The sequence below is a fragment of the Oryzias latipes genome, chromosome 18 (genome assembly GCF_053564925.1).
Source record: "Oryzias latipes strain Hd-rR chromosome 18, Olatipes_Hd-rR_3.1".
In the NCBI taxonomy this organism is placed as follows: domain Eukaryota; kingdom Metazoa; phylum Chordata; class Actinopteri; order Beloniformes; family Adrianichthyidae; genus Oryzias; species Oryzias latipes.
The window spans coordinates 16,056,953-16,074,795 of NC_136254.1; the positions used below are offsets into that span (position 1 = coordinate 16,056,953).

The 17,843-nt window shown below is 40.6% G+C and overlaps 1 protein-coding gene across 1 annotated transcript in view; it reads right to left on the minus strand.

Annotated features, from left to right (window-relative positions):
* Nucleotides 1–12,613, minus strand: part of actn3b (actinin alpha 3b) — a 41,602-nt gene extending 28,989 nt beyond the window's left edge. Inside the window, exon 1 of the mRNA XM_004079863.5 lies at nt 12,184–12,613. Coding sequence (XP_004079911.1) covers nt 12,184–12,321 — 138 coding nt within the window. The 5' untranslated portion in view covers nt 12,322–12,613. The remainder of the gene's footprint in view (nt 1–12,183) is intronic.
* Nucleotides 12,614–17,843: the final 5,230 nt, after the last annotated feature.

The window sequence follows — 17,843 nt, forward strand, 5'->3', positions numbered from 1 at the left end:
TAGAGTTTTCATCCACCTGTTCAACAAACATTTCCAACAGTCTACATCATATATCCACTCATGACACATTAACAACTCAAACCCACTTCCATGCACTGTGCAATGTGTACACTAATATAGGAAGACATAAAAACATAGTTCTCTTCTCTTTATAAAGGTTTATGTCCATCACAAACACATATATATGAAATATAGATATACATCTGTTATCACCGGATCTCCCACATTTCATGATTCCCTTTTTACTTTACCTTTTGACCTAAAAATGATCTTTTGACATTTGATAATAAGATTTTGACCACTCAAAGTTTGGGTATTGAGCGTTGGCATTTGTAAACAACAGAAAATAAAATAAGCATGAACCCCATAGCCTGTAACGGTTCGTATCATATTTGCAACATGCATTTCTGATTCCCTATCTAGTTGCACATCTGGTTTTTCTTAAGCCTTTCAGAGTAAACTATTTACATATATTGGATCAAATATTACCTTTGGCACACTAAAATACAAATTATTTATTATATATGTTATTTTTATGAACTTTTCCAAATCAGAAGTAAAAGGGACTTGCTTCTTTTGAGAGGTTCGATCTCTGAGGCACCACCTTTTGCTCCTTGTGGGTGCCGCCCATTTCATAAAGTCACCCTAGAGCCAGTGTTCCCCGTAAATCTGTCCTATTCCCCCTGTAAAAGTTTCCTAGGGGTGGGGTATTTTAACCTTTGTGCTATCCTATGACCCCACCCTCCTTACATTGAAGTGTTCTCCCTACCATGACAAAGGTGGATAAAGGTGGAAAGATTTCATGTAATCTGTGGACACCAGTGAAGATCACAAATCATTGAAGAAAAAAGGTTCAGAGCACTGTCTAGTGGGTCTAGACGACCCAACTCCCAATGTTAAAGTGCCTAGGATAGCACAAGGGTTAAAGGAGCCCGGCCACTATTAGAGAGAATCCGCTCTTTTTCATGGGTTGGGAATAGCTAATGCTCAGAGTGCAAAATACCGCTTTGGGGTTGTTTATTGTCAGGAATGAACAGCATAATCAGTGCTTTAATTGGACAACAAAAAGTGGTCCTCTCTTTCATGAAAATTGAAACATAAAACGGAGAGAATTGTGAATGTAAATATTGATCAATAAAAAGAAGTCAATGCCTTTGTTCAATGCGTAATAATGTGAAATAAGAAAGAGGGAGCTCAGGTCAAGTCTATAAAAACATTTAGTCATACATTGACTGTGTACTTAAAGTTATTTTAATTGGTGTACAATTATAACATTGAATTTTTTATTTGATTCAAAAATAGGCAACTAACAACAATGTAACAAAAAATGTGGCATTTTCCTGAAATGGAATAACTAGTCAGATGCCTCAGTAAAAGCACGTGGTCCCTGCTGAGCCGAGCTGAATGTTTGATTGACAGATTCTCACAAGCCGCTTTCAGAGGAAGGAGGGGTGTAGGCTACCAATAAGCTCACTCATGATTGGCAACTGTAGTTACCCTAGAAACGTGACTTAGACCATATTGGTCAATCATCACAGATTTGGCCTCTTTTCGCAATAGCCAGAGGTAAGGCATTTACTATTGGTGACGTCACACCTTCTCTGTCCAGTGATAACATATTTTAGCAATGGTCACAGACACATTGGGCCTGCTGTCAGATCTGGCAGCGCAAGAAACTGGGGGAGACTATTCAATTTGCCTGTCTGGGTGGATTGGGGTTTCAGTGTGGGCTTTGTCAATGGATTTTGTTTTCTAGCTGTTTACTCTGTTTGGCTTCGTTTATTTTATTCTGTTATGTTTATTTCTTTCTGCACTATGAGTGAGAGGGAGAGGATGATGACACCCTTGTGTTGAAAAACTTGAGTTCATATGATAAAGTCAGAGTGCATTCTGACGTATTGCTCAGTTAGACATTTCTAAGGATGACGCCTGACACTAGTGGTGCAAGTGCGCAGTGCAGGTGGACAGGTGCAGAACATTCCAATGATTTATAATTATTATGTCTTTCTTTTCTTAAAAAAAAGAAAAAACATTTTTAAGTTTCCGAGTCTATGGCTCTTTAGGGAGACGAATCTTCTGGATCAGTTCATTTCGAAGAGCCGTTCAAAAGACTGGCTCTTTTGGCTCTTTTTATATTTATTTATTTTAAAGAAGCCAGCCTGTTTATTCATTTAATCCTGGAAAAAAATCACAAGGCGGATTGATGGGCATAGATCTGGATCAGAATAATTCAAATACAAATTTCCAACCAAAAACTGAGTTTAAATTACTTTTGAAATATCAATTATAGCTTAATTTAACATGTGTGGACAAGATGTTAAAGTCTGATGTGGATTAATTGTAAACATTCCACAGCCAGCATATACAGTGTGTATGTATAAGGAGTGTGTATGTGTACTTTGAATTATGTAAATGATGCAACAGCTAAAACCTGGGCGCTGGAACCCCTAAAAGAGCCATTTGGTCCAGTTTCTTACTGACAATACATAGTTAGAGCCACAAAATCTCACTACTCTTTTGATTAAAATACACTTTTTTTCCGGGCATTCGGTCATTTGTTTATACACGTAACTTTTAAATATTCGCAATAATTAAACTAACAATGTTATATTTTTCAATAGGCTACATAACAATTTTGATTTATTTTAATCTCACAGCAGCACATTTAAGTTCCTTTCAAAATTAAACTAAACTGTCAAAAAAGATCCTTCTAAATCATTATATGTACTTGCACTTAATATAATGCAATTCTTTCATTTAATAACTTTGCTTCTGAACAGAAACTAGGAACTACTGTGCAGCAGAAGTTAAAAACATGAGCTTTAAACTTAATCTAAGAATAAACAGTCCTGACAATAGATTTAATTATCATTTTACACAGTCATCTGACAAACAAGTTGTTTTTTTTACTATCATTAAATACCTTATTAAAGAAAATAAACGTCCATGTTTTCTGCCCTGCAGTTCATTATCATTTAACTTGGGATAGCACTTTCCCTGCTCATTTCTAAATGGCTGCCTCTGTAAAATTTAAAAAAAAACATTTGGCGGGAAAAGTCATTTTGTAAAAATCATAGTGATAATAACCCACTAAGATGATTTTTCTTTTTGGTTTGTTGTACAGTTAAACTTTGTTTAAAATGTGTGGATCAAATTTGAGACAGTGGGTATTAAATAAGATAGCAAATATTTGCAAATATTAGCAAATATCTGTCAGTTTGAACTCTGAGCTCTTGACTTTTGCTCCGAACATGTCAAAATTCAATCATCCATCCACATGAGACTTCTACTAACACGTTTTTGGGAACCATTAAATATATCTGATGTTTACTACAATTCAGACATCTTCGTTTTAAAAAGATAGACAGAGATGGGTTGTAAATGAATATAATAAATTGACTACGTGTGTTTAAAGCCAAAGTTGTAACATCCTCAATGTGAATTAGTCAGAAAAATGTTTATGATAAATGACTTCGAAATGAGAACAAAAAAAACCCTCAAAACACTCAAAACACTACTTAGTTTGATTCATGGTGGAACTGGAACTTTGAAGAGAAAGTGTTTTTTACCTTAAATGCATTAATTTTGCTTGTAGCTGCTGCATTTTTTCTCTCTATCATTATTCATCTGCTTCATTTTCAACTAAAATTGATCAGAAATGCCACAAATTCCTTAACAAGGGTTATATCCCAACATATTTCTTCTATATTTAACCCTTGTGCTATTTTAGATGACCCCACCCTTGCATTGACGTGTTCTTCCTACCATGACAAAGGTGGATAAAGGTGGAAAGATTTCATGTAATCCATGGACACCAGTGAAGATCACAAATCATTGAAGAAAAAAGGTTCAGCGCACTGTCAGTGTGTCTAGATGACCCAACTCCCTATGTTAAAGTGCCTAAGATAGCACAAGGGTTAATCAACTTCCAGACTTCATCAAGGTTTGGCTTAACTGCATTAGAAGCACAGTCAGGTTAACCCCCAGATCATTAGAGTAGCACCATAATGGCCTCCAGTGAAGGGCCATTGGATTTGTCTACAATTAGAGGGTAAAAGCCCCAGTTGCCCCACTCCAGCCAAAGATGGAAATAAATGCAGGCATATGCATGTATTTCAAGTCAATTCAAAATAAGCTCACATGGATTCTTCTTGATAAAAAAGTGAAATCAGAGGTTGATTTAAGACAGCATGCATTCCACAAAAAAATAAATGAAAAATTGGGCTTATATTACAATTATTTCATGCAAATTGTTGCATTAGCTGAACACTCAAAGCTCCAACAATGTTTGCAAACCAGATTAATATGAGAGCTTTATAGTTGTCAAGGTAATAAGCCAAACACCTGCCATTGATTTACAGCATACAGACAGATAAGAAGAGGCTCCAGGCTGCAGCAGAAATATAACTTCCACTGGTGACACCATGTCAACGCTGATTAGGGTTGTCTTCATCAACAGCTTTTCTTAATTTCCTCTCTGTGACTTTGTTTCTCTTATTTTGAAACAAACCAAAAGAAGTCTTGTCTCTCCCAGCTCAGCAGAAACATTAGGTTTCTTTAGAAGAAATTGATCCACTTTGAAAAGTGTCATCCATATGGGGACCGTTTGTTTTGACACAACCATCCGTCTGCATTGTCAAACTAACCGTCATTAACCCTTGTGCTATCTTAGATGACCCCACCCTTACACTGACATGTTCTCCCCACCATGACAAAGGTGGATAAAGGTGGAAAGATTTCATGTTATCCATGGACACCAGTGAAGATCACATATCATTGAAGAAAAAAGGTTCAGAGCACTGTCTTGTGGGGTTTAGTTGACCCAACTCCCAATGTTAAAGTGCCTAGGATACCACAAGAGTTAAAGCAAACACATGTTGCACCTTCATGCTGCTCTGTGTGGTGTTTCTCTCACAATTTTGTGGCCTGCGTCATAGTTCAAAGTTCAGTCTAAACTTAGCATCTGCACACACCTAAGCAGAGACACACCATTTCTAGATTAGTCAAATAAAAGGATCAATCAAGAGGAAAGGCGGAGGGGAAACAGAAAACAACAGCTTATTGTGGAAAGAAATCTAACCAAGTACCAAACAGAAATACCTTCTAGTTTCAGCAAACTGAAGAATTAAGAAGATGAAAGAGTTCTCTATTTCGTTTTGATAACAAAAACAAACCACACGTTGCAGACAGCAATACAAATTATTTAGCAGTTACTCAAAAAATAAATGGTAGAGCTGGTCCTAATAAGGTAATTCCTTAAAGAACAAAAAAGGACAAAAAAAGAATAAAGTTAGAAACAAACTTTACAACATAAAACAGAAATTTTAAGAATAATCTATCATTGATTTTAAAAAGCACCTAAAACTAAAAATATGTTGCTCATTTCCTGATGGTTCATTTAAATTAGGGACCAAACTGATCAAATTATACACAATAATAATAACACAATACTAGAAGTGTATTTTCGAAACCATCACAACATTTCTAAGTAAATATGGTTTCTTGCAACAAACTAAAAAAATGACACTTTTGTCCTGATTCCTTTCTGGTTTTCATGATGGGCTGAACATCTGCAGCAATCCCCAGATCTTAGTTGTAGGCAGGACAGTCAGACACACACCTGAAACACACTTAAAGCTACGGACACACTGGGCATATTTCCATAGGCAAGACACTCAACCCCACATTACTTCTGGTAGCTATAAGCAGTTTAAAGCTACGGACACAGTGGGTAGGTGACGCATGTTCTTGAACGTGCCTTTAGTCCATTGTGTTCACACTGGACGAAGCAGTTTTTCTTTCTACCGTTTACTACCGCAATATCCACTATCCATTGTTAAAGAGCATACTGTGAAATCTTGAAGTGGTTCAAATGTCGCAAATCTTGCTCCAGGCTTTTTCTTTCACAGCTCTATTCCCATATATGAAAGACTTGGTGTCATTTTTCTGGCCGGGAACAAACTGGATTGAGCCTGCCTGACAAACATGTTTGTACTCTCGTCCTGTTCATCTGAGATCTAAGATCTAATTTCGAGATCTGAGATCTAATTCCAGGTTGAATTTCCAGGGATAAAAATAATCTCTAATTTCCTAAAAACTGCTGATGCTGACTTGTCTGTTGGTGCAGGACTTTGTTCCACTCTCACAATTTAAAACTTCTTAAAAATATTGTAATTTGGCATTAAAGTGTATTTTTTAATTACTAAATAAAACATACAGAATAACTTTATGATATTCTTGCACACACAACATCTAGCTTTATCATCAGTTTGTTTTTTTCCTCTTTGCACCTGCCAGCAGCTGAACTGACACCATGATTGATTGGAGAGAAACGCTGGGGATCATAGAGGTTCATGGATGACCTCAGCAGCACTGCCTCCATTCTCACCTTCAGCTGTGGAGCCACGGGCCAGCCAGATGAACTGGTACCAGTAGTTAAAAAGGATTTACTGCAGAGAAGCTGTCCTGAATCGGATGATTGGCGGAGGCCGGGAGGAGGGTTAGGTCTAATTTCAGGCTACATCTTTCCAAAACTCTTTAGGCAGATCTGCGCTCAGCTAATTCATCTTAGCAGAAACCTTGACCATGAAGACATACATGTGAAACTGATCTAGGGGCTGTATATAGCAACAGCTAGGTTTCCCAGCATTCATTTGGCCTAAAGAGCAAGTCACAGAAATGACCTTGTGGTTCCTTCTCCGCCCGCCACAAAATGAGGTTCTTCAACACTAAATGGAGCAGAGTTTAAGGTTTCACTTTGAAGATATGAAACTTGACTCAGAGCAAAACCATGACTCATTCCTTAAGCATGTTTCATCATTCAGGATGTGCTCTTATGAACACAAAGAGCTAGGAAGAAAGCTTTTGTATCATCTCTAAAACTACATCCCAAACAAGGTTTCAGGTATATAAATGTTTATATTAACGTTGTCCAATTAGCAATATATGACCAAAAAAATAAAAAATAAAACTCTGGAATTTGGATCTGAGCTGAAGATTTTTGGAACACTTATTCTTCTCTTTTTCTTGTTTTTTGAAGCAGCAGACTTTAAAATGACTATCTTCTGCCAATTAAAAATATCAACTGCGTTAGTGAAACAGGAGCTTAATTCAGATTGTTTTTTTGGTTTGTTTTGTCTTGTGTGTTTAGTAAGACTTGTAGCTCAGGCTGTTGGATAATTGGAGCAAAATAGCACAAACACTAGATTTCGGACTCTTAGCATTTAGACGAGGGGTGACGTCTTTTCAACTGTTGAAGAGCTCACAGACATGGTGGCGTCTTGCCCTCTGCATTTTCAACACATTTCAACACATTAAGCCTTAACCCCATGACTAGATTTTCATTTTTTCCATTGTTTGCTGGAGTGGTTCATTTGTAAAGCATGTGATAATTTAAAAAAAAATGCATTTGTTTTTTATTTTTACCAACCCTCTGTTCTTTTTTACAGTCCTGCAGAACTGCTCAAGTCAATTCATTTCTGCTGTGTTCACATCATAGATTTAGACACTGCTGCTGTATCGAGTCACAACACACACAAAAAGGCAGGTTTTCATGGCATTAACACATAGCACAGCAGCCAGGTCCTCAGCCTTTCCTCCATGCAGTCTCAGAGGACTCCCGGCCTTGCACTACAGCTGTTTATAGAAGCCTCCATACATGGACACGGCTTCTGGAATAGTAACTGCTACCCGATCTGCCTGCAGACTCTCACCTGTCCGCTTACGTAGGCCCTCTAAAAGATGCTCTCTGATGAAGCTCCCAGTGCTGATACACTGCACCACAGCTCTTTAATGCCAGTGATTTTAATACAGGTCAGGTCAATCACCCACTGCTGAGCACGGCGTAAGGTTCTTTAGTGGTTTTTAATTAATGGTTCAAGCCTTTAAATCTACTTGAAATAATGTAATTAAGGGTTAATGCAAGACAAAAAAAATGTTGGCACATTTTAAGTAAGAAAACTATATTTTCTAAATGCATAAAACTACTTTTGTGTAACATTTTATTATAAGGATCCTCAATTAATGTTGCTAAATGCATAGTTAGGTATTAAGTAACTAATAAAAAGCATTAAAAACCACCTTTACTTTGCATTACCTTAATGCATTAGTTAATATTTAACTAATGTTTTATAATTCAACTATACCTAACCTTACGTAATACATTGCAAAACATTAATAAAAGTTTTCCAATGCAATTTCTTCAACATATAATGAATACATACATTATGCTTAAAAATTGCACAAGGTAACATTTGTTAGTGCTCTGTAAAATATTAAGTAATAAACATTAGTAAACTATTTACTAATGCAACTGAATACACTTAGTAATGCATACAAGTTTTATATAAGCCCTTTATTTAATGATTCATGCTTAACTATGTATTAACTAACATTATTAAGGAACCTTCATTATCAGCCTTTAAAAATACTTAGTGTTACCAACCTCTTTAGTGTTGTTGGTCTGCTGGGAGAAATGATGGTGGAGACCTCCAGGCATCACCTCTAAAGCTTGACTTTTAGGTCATCTGATCTCTAATGCCATCTTTACATCTTGGGATGTAAAGTCACCAATTGTGTCTGAGTGGAACAAGTGCATGACAGCAAAATCTGACATTCTTTAATAAAAGCAAACTGGACACAGACTTTAGTCGAAAAAGAAATGCTTCAGTATGTGTCTCTTCAATTACTGCAGTCATGCTGTTCAACAGAAACAACTGAAGAAGTATTTTGAAAGAGTGAAAAACTGATGTTTTTATTTATTTTGACAACTAATTCTTAAAAGAAATACTTTTTTCAAGTCCATATTTAGCTAATGATGTCAGGAAATGAGGACTGTCGTGAAGGTTTATTTCTGATCGAACTTGCTCAGTTTTCAGGAACAACAGAGAAATGGAGAAAACCTTTCAAGAATAAATGCCAGTTCTTTTTGTTTTTAACACTTTTGTTTAGGTGCAAACTGCAGGAAACTGTTGCCTCCAGTCATCTGTCAGTGAGGAAAGAAGCTCTTGAACTTTAGGGGGAATATGAAATCTCCTCTGGAGGAATGATGTGGCGGTGTGGACTCACTAGAGAGACTAATCGATATGTCTGTCTAACTCCCACACAGCCAGCTGAGATGCTGGAAGTTCACAACAAGATTAGACCAGAAGAAACCTAAATATGCTGCACCTTTAGATGTTTCCTCACACGTTCTCACACATGAGAACATTACGTAATGTAAAGTATCACATTTCTAAATATGACATGGTGAGAGTCAAAGCATTTGGCCAATAATTTATAACACAATGTAATCACCGTTTCCTAGATGAACCAATAGGAGAGTCGATAACACCTCTGAGCGATAGAGAGGAAACTTGACTGAGCAGCAAGTGGTTAGCAGAGGAAATCTCAAACTCAAACTGAAGAAGACCTCAGTCACAGTGATGATCCTTCTTCTTATTGACTTTATTCTTTCAGTTCACCACACAAACTGGTTTGCTGGGAGAAAGGATGGATGTGATGAGAAATCTTTCAGGGATCTGGTCTTTAAACATCTACTTCACTCATATATGTCTTTTTATCTGATTAAAAGTTTGTCTGTTCACACTATTTTCAGTGATCTCACTCCACAAATTATTCCAGGGGGTTTTAAGTCATCTAGATAAAACCTTCTTTGCATCTTCTTATATGGAATACTAACTTCTGGTTTTGCAGTAGACAGATCTCTTTTCTCTGTTTCTGCTCTTTACTAGTGCGAAATCAAAACAAGCTGTCAATCATTACGTTCACAATCTCAAAAAGGCTTCATGATACACAGACCAAGATTGTACAATTCAGATATTTGAATTATTCTTTAAAGCTGTATCGGATTCTGCCCTGATCTGTGTTGACAAACACTTTACAGCCACGTCGAATGGTGGGTGGCTTTTTCCGCTGAAATTTCAAGGATAGAGCAGACAACAGGTGCTGTGAAGCTTTGCTTTCATATTCACGACACTCTGCTGTGATGCGCGGGCTATATTCACAGGCTGATATCAGCTCCTTGAGTTGCATTTTACATGCCGACAAGTGCTGTGAGGGCCGTGACCTACTCCACAGGGAGGATGGAGGCTAAAGACCACAGGCCTGCTTCACTACGGAGGCTTGATTTGAGCAACTAACTGCATTAAAAAAAATTGTAGGTCCACCAGACACATAAACACAGTGAGCAAACTCCACCAATATTTAACACAAAATACTGATAATAAAAAATGTTCCTGAGTGAAGAAAAGACTGGGGATGGACGGAAGGAGCAAACCTGGAGCCAAATGATTATTTTTAGCATCATGTTTATTTGGAGGCCTGTGAAACCTAGCCGGGGGCATACATCCACCAACCTCTCTCTAACATCTGTTGAAAGCTCTCAGCCTGTCACTGGGCTTCACAGGACATTCCATGTCCAATGCAGATTCACCCAAGCTGCTGTCATTTTGGTACTTTAAGTCAACATGCGGCCATTTTTCAGATAAAAATTGTTTAAAAAAAAGATAAAAGTTAAAAATTATTGCAAATAAATTAGATAGCAAATAACATGTAAAAGAAAAATTAAAAAGTAGTATTCAAGTAAAAAAAAAAAACCTAATGTCTGTGCAAAGTGCTGTAGCATACCTGCGGATTTAGCAAAATAATCAATTTAATTTGGATACAAGTATTTACTGTTTTTGTATAATCAATGAAATAAGATCATTTGGAAGATTGTAAATAAAAATTAATAAATGTACTGTCCTTCCAGACAAACCTGTACTAGTGCAAAGAGTTAACATGCAACATTCACTATTTAAATCAAAACACTCCAGAATCAGAGCACGAAGTATATTTAAAAAAAATAAAAATATAAAAAAACCTTGAAAAAAGCAGCTTTGAAGACCCAGCAGTATTTACATCTAAGAATAAAGTAGCATTCAAGGTGTGGTACAACATTGGTAATTTTTACAAGAAAACCAAAGTCGGGTGTAACAAAGTTTTATATCATGAAGAGAAATAAAAACCTGAGATTATTTTTAAAGTAAGAAAACCTCATACGGTAGAAAATTTGTACCTGGATGGTTGTCCTTAGCAAAAGTAGTATATTTAAGGGAACTACAAGTATAAATAGTCTATACTAAAAGCGAGAAAGTAAACTTGGAAGTTGACTTTTTTATTCACTGTCTATTTATTGTAAGCTTAAAATGTTTAAATTTAGTCTGAGCAAGTATTCAGTTAGTATACTTCCTACACTATGTTTACATGCTCTGTTAGTATACTAGCTATACTTACACTCAAGTATATTTAATAAAATAAACTTCTAGTGATTACTTTTTGCCAAGTGTTAACCAAACTATTAGCGATGAGCTTTTTTTAGCTTAGGCTCAAAAGGAAGGCCCGATAACTACAACACACACTTACTCACACAGAGCTAAAGCTAACATGAAGCTATCACGCAAATAAAAAATAGATGTCACGAAGACAGACAAATTTGGACTTGGAGTTTCTCACCGACACCTGGCACACCTGTATTCTTGACTGTGTTGCCATGGCAACAACTGGCTCTTTTTTTTCTCAGAATAATATAAGTAATTTATGAAAAAAAGTCTAACAGTGTATGATTGGTATTTGCCTTAATAGGCCTTCTCATACATTACTATCTTTGTTCATATATTCACTTGTATTTCTTTTTTTTAAATAGTATCATTTGTTTTAGCAATTGTATATTTTAAATTAAAGCTCCTAAATTTGTTTTTCTTAAATAACAGCTAAAATGCTCCCCCCTCCCCAAAGCTTTGGCTCTCAAACTGTCACAATAAAATCTTAATGAAAATAAATTAAATTTGATTTAAACATTTTTTTAAATGACTTCAAAAAGAATGGGGAAGGCAGAATTATATTTAGACAGTCTGCAAGGGAATCGGGGGGTGACTGAAAGACAACACTGAGAAAGTTCGGGCGCCTAAAATATCTGCCCACACAGCTTCAAGTAGGACTGAAGGGCCAGGTGCATCAGCTGCCAAGGAACCAGCTATTTACTGTGCTCTTCCAAGATTTAGCCTAATACTCAGGCATCAACGTGAGTGGAACTCAGAATGCTAAAGAATGGGGCAGTTACGGCGGTGTGAGCAGACGTAGTTGTTCTGCATCATTGGGCACAAGCACTCATCTTCACAGGAGAGCCAGCACATCCAAACCCACCTTCCTCTGTTGCTTCTCCCAGGCTGGGTCCAGCAGCAGGTCCCGGTCCCAATCATCCTCCTGAGACATGTAGGTCTCCTCTTGGTGGATGGAATAGGAGTTGGTGTATGTTATTTGGGATTCAACAGCTGTCATCATTCCGCCTCTGTCAGGACTTCAAAAGTCCCCCACAGCTTATAGTGTGGAAAAAACAACAACAACAAACTCAGCAGTAGAGACGACTTGGTGAGGGCAGAAGCCTCCTGGAGATGAGGAGACAGTTATGGGCGGCTGAGACCAGACTCCACTGGTGAGAGGTGGCTGTGCGGAGGTGGTGCTCTCCCACTACCAGAAGACCCTGCTAACAGGTGCTCCTTTCCTGGTCAAGTGTCACACGTGACCACACCCCAATATGTATGAGAACCACAGGCCTGGGTGTCAAGTTCTGAGCCTAAAAAGGGCCAAAAGGAGGGGGTTAGTGCGTTGTGGGCATGGACGAGGACTTGTGAATGGTGTGGTGGTGGATGAACTACACCTCCTCTCACCAGTGAGAATTTTATGGGCCATGCTATGCACCTGTCGCTGTTAGTGATCCTCAAAACAGACATGTTCAATCTTAAAGACCAACTCCAATGAAATTTTTATTTTTAACACGTTCTTTCAGCAGGTATCTCATAATGGAGGACATGTGTAAAAGAATTTAAGATTAAATCTTCATTTCTGAGTATTTCTTTATTCAAATCACGTTGGATCATGAAAACCAGATGTTTGAAAAACTTGGACACCTGACGCATCAAATGCCATGGGCGCTCCACGGTCTTGCTGTCTCCGCTACAATTCTAAATCCTCCACTTGCAGACAAATAGATCCATGTACATTTTCATTTTCTCGCCTGAGCATCCATCTGGCTCTAAACTGTGCGGTTGAAAACTCTGATATTGTTCACTGTATTTCTGCTAGCATTAGTTTGGGCTTGTAAGGCACTTGTTAGTGGGAGAGAGTGTAAACAAAGGCATGCTCGGAAATTAGCTAGGTTAACTTCTGCACCAATGATCCCGCCCACAACCCAAAAGCGAATTTCTAATGAGCTTCTGCTGTTCTGCACAAAAATGGGTCTTAAAAATGAAAGGCTTATTGATTTTTGCTAAAAAACGGCATAATCATAGTTAAAAGACAAACGGGAACGATTCTACTGAAGAAAGAATATATATTTGGAGTGGGACTTTCAAGACCCACTCCAATCTATGAGTAGAGTTCTTACCTTCATCCAATTCCTCTCCAGCAAACTTTCCACAGGCCTGCACATGTACTTCTTTAGCAGGGGAAATGTCTAGCACTGCAGGGTCTGAGTCCCTGATGGTGTAGTTTGTTACTGATGGTAGCCTTTGTTACTTTGGTCCAAGCTCTCTGCAGGTCCTCTGTGTGGTTCTGGGATTTTTACTCATTGTTTTTTTAAACATTTTGACCCCACGGGGTGAGATCTTGTGGGGAGCCCCAGATGGTGGGAGATGGGGTCTTGTGTTCAATTTAATTTTATTTATATTGCCCAATCTTAAAACAACAGTCGTCTCAACTGTCGTCTCAAGGCAGGGTCAATGGCCAAGTTTTGGAGCACCGACGAGCCAACTGGGATCTGGAACCGCTCCCGCAACCCCGAAGGGGAGTGGGAAAGAGGGACAATACATGAATCACACTGCACCGAACAGAGGCATGGAGAACTAAATGATAAATAAATGGTAAATGGTATATACTTGTATAGCACTTTTCTACCTTACTTGAAGGCCCAAAGCACTTTACAGTCACACACTCATTCACCCAGTAAATGATCAAGAATAGAAGAGAAGAGAAGTAGATGAAAATAGAATATGGAACCCCAGTGCACCATACTTTCCCCAGCTTCGTATTTCTAGCAGCCCACTGACAGCTAATTGTTATTGAAATTAAGTTTAATTCAAACCTGTTAATAGTAAGTTAAATAGTATCTGATTACTAGCTAGCTAGATGAATGTTTTAAGCCTAACTTTGAATGTAGAAACTGTGTTGGCCTCTCTTACTTGGGCTGGGAGCTTATTCCAAAAACAGGGGCTTGGTAGCTGAAGGCTCTACCTCCAACTCTACTTTTAGAAATTCTGGGAACCACAATCATTCCTGCATTTTGTGAGTGAAGTGTTCTGTTTGGGTGGTAAGGCACTATGACGTCTTTAACACAGGATGGAGTCGTACCATTACAGGCCTTAAAGGTCAGCAGGGGGATTTTGAACTTGATTTTAGAATCAAATTTGGAGCCAGTGAAGTGAAGCTAACACAGAAATGTGTTCTCTTCTGCTAGTCCCTGCTTGCTGCTGCATTTTGAACAGGCTAGGAGCTTTTAGAGCAAGCTGCTGGCAAAATGTTACAGTAATCCAGCCTAGACATAACAAATGTATGGATGAGTTTTTCCGCATCACTTTTAGATACTATGTTTATGATCTTAGCTATATTGCGTAGCTGAAACTAATGCAGTTAGACACGCCTGTGATTTGAGAGCCTTATATGATAAATCCTGGTCAAATAAAACCCCTAGGTTTCTTTTATTTTTTATTTTTACTTGTCCTGTCCAACAGCTGGGCAGACAGATGAGAGCTGAAGGCCTCTTGTGTTGGACATATTTTACTTTAACAACGGGGGTTATGAATCTTCTGACAAACCAGAGGTATGTCTGAATAACCCCCTTTTGTAATCGAAGCCAAACTTTATTTATTTTAATTGTTTTTGAAAATCTTTTGTGTTGGACTGGACGGAAAAGGAAAGGAGGGAAGAAGAGAGAGGGATGTTAGAGAAGGGGGGATAGGAGGGTGATCATAGGAGGGGGGAGGGGGGTAAAACCATGAAGCAGCATAAAGCAACAAGCTACTCCATGTTTATCATTACGGTAAGGTTCAGATAGAATACAAATCTCAAAGGGGCGGGGCCTGTCCTCACACACACTCAAATGTTATAAACACACCTGTTAGCTGCAAAAATGTCCACATGTCAACATGTACACAATACAGATATTGTTCACACATGCATACTTATGCCTTGAAGCCAACTAGTGTGAGATATTTCATTCAATCACGCAAACTAGTGCAAAGGTGAGCTAACACCTCAGTTGAGTGTTTATGTTCTTCTAAAATGGATGATGGAATGTGAAAAGAAGGAGGGGGAGTGACCAGCCACCCCCACACCAAGACCCCCGCCGCAGCAGCCAGAAGCCCCCAATGCCACGCGGCAGCAGGTACAGAACAACCGCCCCCCGGGTGACCACGTCCGCCACCCAGGCCAGGGCCAGCAGGACCGCCACGAGGCCCCCAGAGCCAGAGAGCAGGGAGGCATGGGGGGAAAGAGAGTGCCGCCCCAGCCCAACCAGGAGAGCAGCCCCCCCACCGCGCCAGGAGGGCCCAATGCCGGGCCCCACCCGAGAAGGGTGCCCACAGCCCCAGACGAGCACCCCATCACCACCCAGGGGTTCTGAGCATCCCCCCGCCCCAACCCCAGGTACAAGCCAAGACCCCCCAAGGGAGACCCGCTCCGCGCTCCAGGCAGCCATCCACCAGGCCCACGGTTGGTCCAGAAAGGTGCAAGACAGGGGCCAGCCGCCCCCGCCCAGGAAGGGGGCACCCCAGGGAGAAGGGGGCCCACCAAGGTTGTTGTAGACATGGCCCGACCAGGCTCGGCCACAGTTGGAAGTTTGGCGATGCCCAGCACCCGGCGGCAAGGACCAGAACCCACCACACAGGGACACAGATCCGGCTCAGGTGTGATATGATCCCCGGCTTCTGGCCTTGCCAGAAAGCTCAGGGATCCCCCTCTCCACGCGGAGAGAGCACCGCCGGGCCCAGGAAACCGGCACCCGGAGGAGACGGCCGGCTGTTGCCAAGGGCCCAGCATGCCTTACCAGGGATGGTGGGATGATTCCTTGCGAAATGAGTGTGTGCTTGTGTGTTAGTGAGGGTGTGTGTGTGCATGTGTGTGTGTTTATGTTGGAATGTATATTTTGAAGCGGGAAGGGTATGTGTACAAAGGGGGTGCAGTTAAAATTGGCAGGTAGGGCACTGAGGGGACATCTCCGGATTACTCACAGTGATGTCCCATCACTCTCCCCACCAAGGGGCCCTAAATGTCTAAGGTGCAGTTAAAATTGGCGAGTAGGGCGCTAAAAGGACATCTGCTGCTTGCTGGCAGTGATGTCCAAGCACCCCCCCACCAAGGACCCTACATGTCTAAGGTGCAAATAAAACCGAGAGAGGGGGGCCCATTCCATACGGCAACCATGGGAGGGGGGCCACTGCCAAGTAACACCCTACAAGGCGCAACGCAGGCTAAACCCCTCACCCTAATATAAGATTATATGAGGAAGGGGTAAGTTGGGGACAGGTGGTAGACTGTCCCCCGGTGGTCAAACAGCCCCCCCCAGTAACGCGCCCAGGGCCCCAGCCCCGGGGCCCCATCCTCCGAGGCGCCAACGCCCCGTGCCCAGCACCACCCACCCCACACAGAGAGAGAGGAGCCAGAAAGCGCCCCCCCCCCCCCCCCCCCCCCCCCAGAGCAAGCCCAGGCCCCCACTGCTCAGGTCTGGTCAGGCCTTGATGGGACAGAGGCAGCCAACCGGCCATGGCAACCGCCAACTGCCTCGGCAGAGACCCCGTCCTGTCAAAACCCCAAGGTCCCGTACCGATAGTGGAACCCCCCCCAGAAAGCCCCCCCCCACAGGACAGGGCCGACAAGCGCCCCCCCCCGCAGCCGCAGCGGATGACACACAGAGCGACCGGGAGCCCCAAGAGGGTTGCCCCGCCCTGTCCCAGAGCCAGGGAAGGGTTGATCCCAGCCCCAGGTGTAGATGGGTAGCCCTAGGTTTCTAACTGTGGAACTGAAGGCTATACTTACACCATCCAGGGAGACTATCTCATCAGACACAGCATCTCTCAGGTATTTAGGACTTGATACGATGACATCAGTTTTTTCTAGGTGTAGGAGGTAATTAATTTTTATCCAGGTCTTTATGTCTCTGATGCTGGCATTAAGTTTCTCTATGTGGTCATTCTGGTCAGGTATAATTAAAAAAAAGAGACAATTGTGTATCATCTGCATAACAGTGAAAATTAATGCTCTGTTTCCTGAATATGTTTCCTCAGGGTAGCATGTAGAGCATTACTGAGTCCTAGAACTGAGCGCTGTGGGACTCCGTAGCTAACTTGAGGGCAATGAGAGGACTGTCCATTTACATTGGCAAACTGGTACCTGTCAAATAGGATTCAAAGCACTGGAAGGGCAGATCCTCTGATTCCCATGTCATGCTCTAATCTTTGGAGTAAAATACTGTGGTCATTAGTGTCAAAGACGGCACTGAGGTCTAACAGGACCAGAATAGAGAGTACCGGTAGTCCTTTTTCTGAGGTCAATAACAAGTCATTAAAGACCAACCAGTGCAGTTTCGGGGCTGTGGTGTGGTCTGAACCCTGACTGAAAATCTTCAAAGTGGCTATTGTCCTGTAGGTGGCTGTAAAGATGCTCAACTACAACTCTTTTTTTATGTCTGCCATTTCCTAGTAATTGCTCCCACGGTTGATTTCTTCACATCAAGCTGTTACCTATTGCAGATTTTGTCTTCCCAGCCTGGTGCAGGTCAACAATTTGGTTTCTGGTGTCCTTAGACAGCTCTG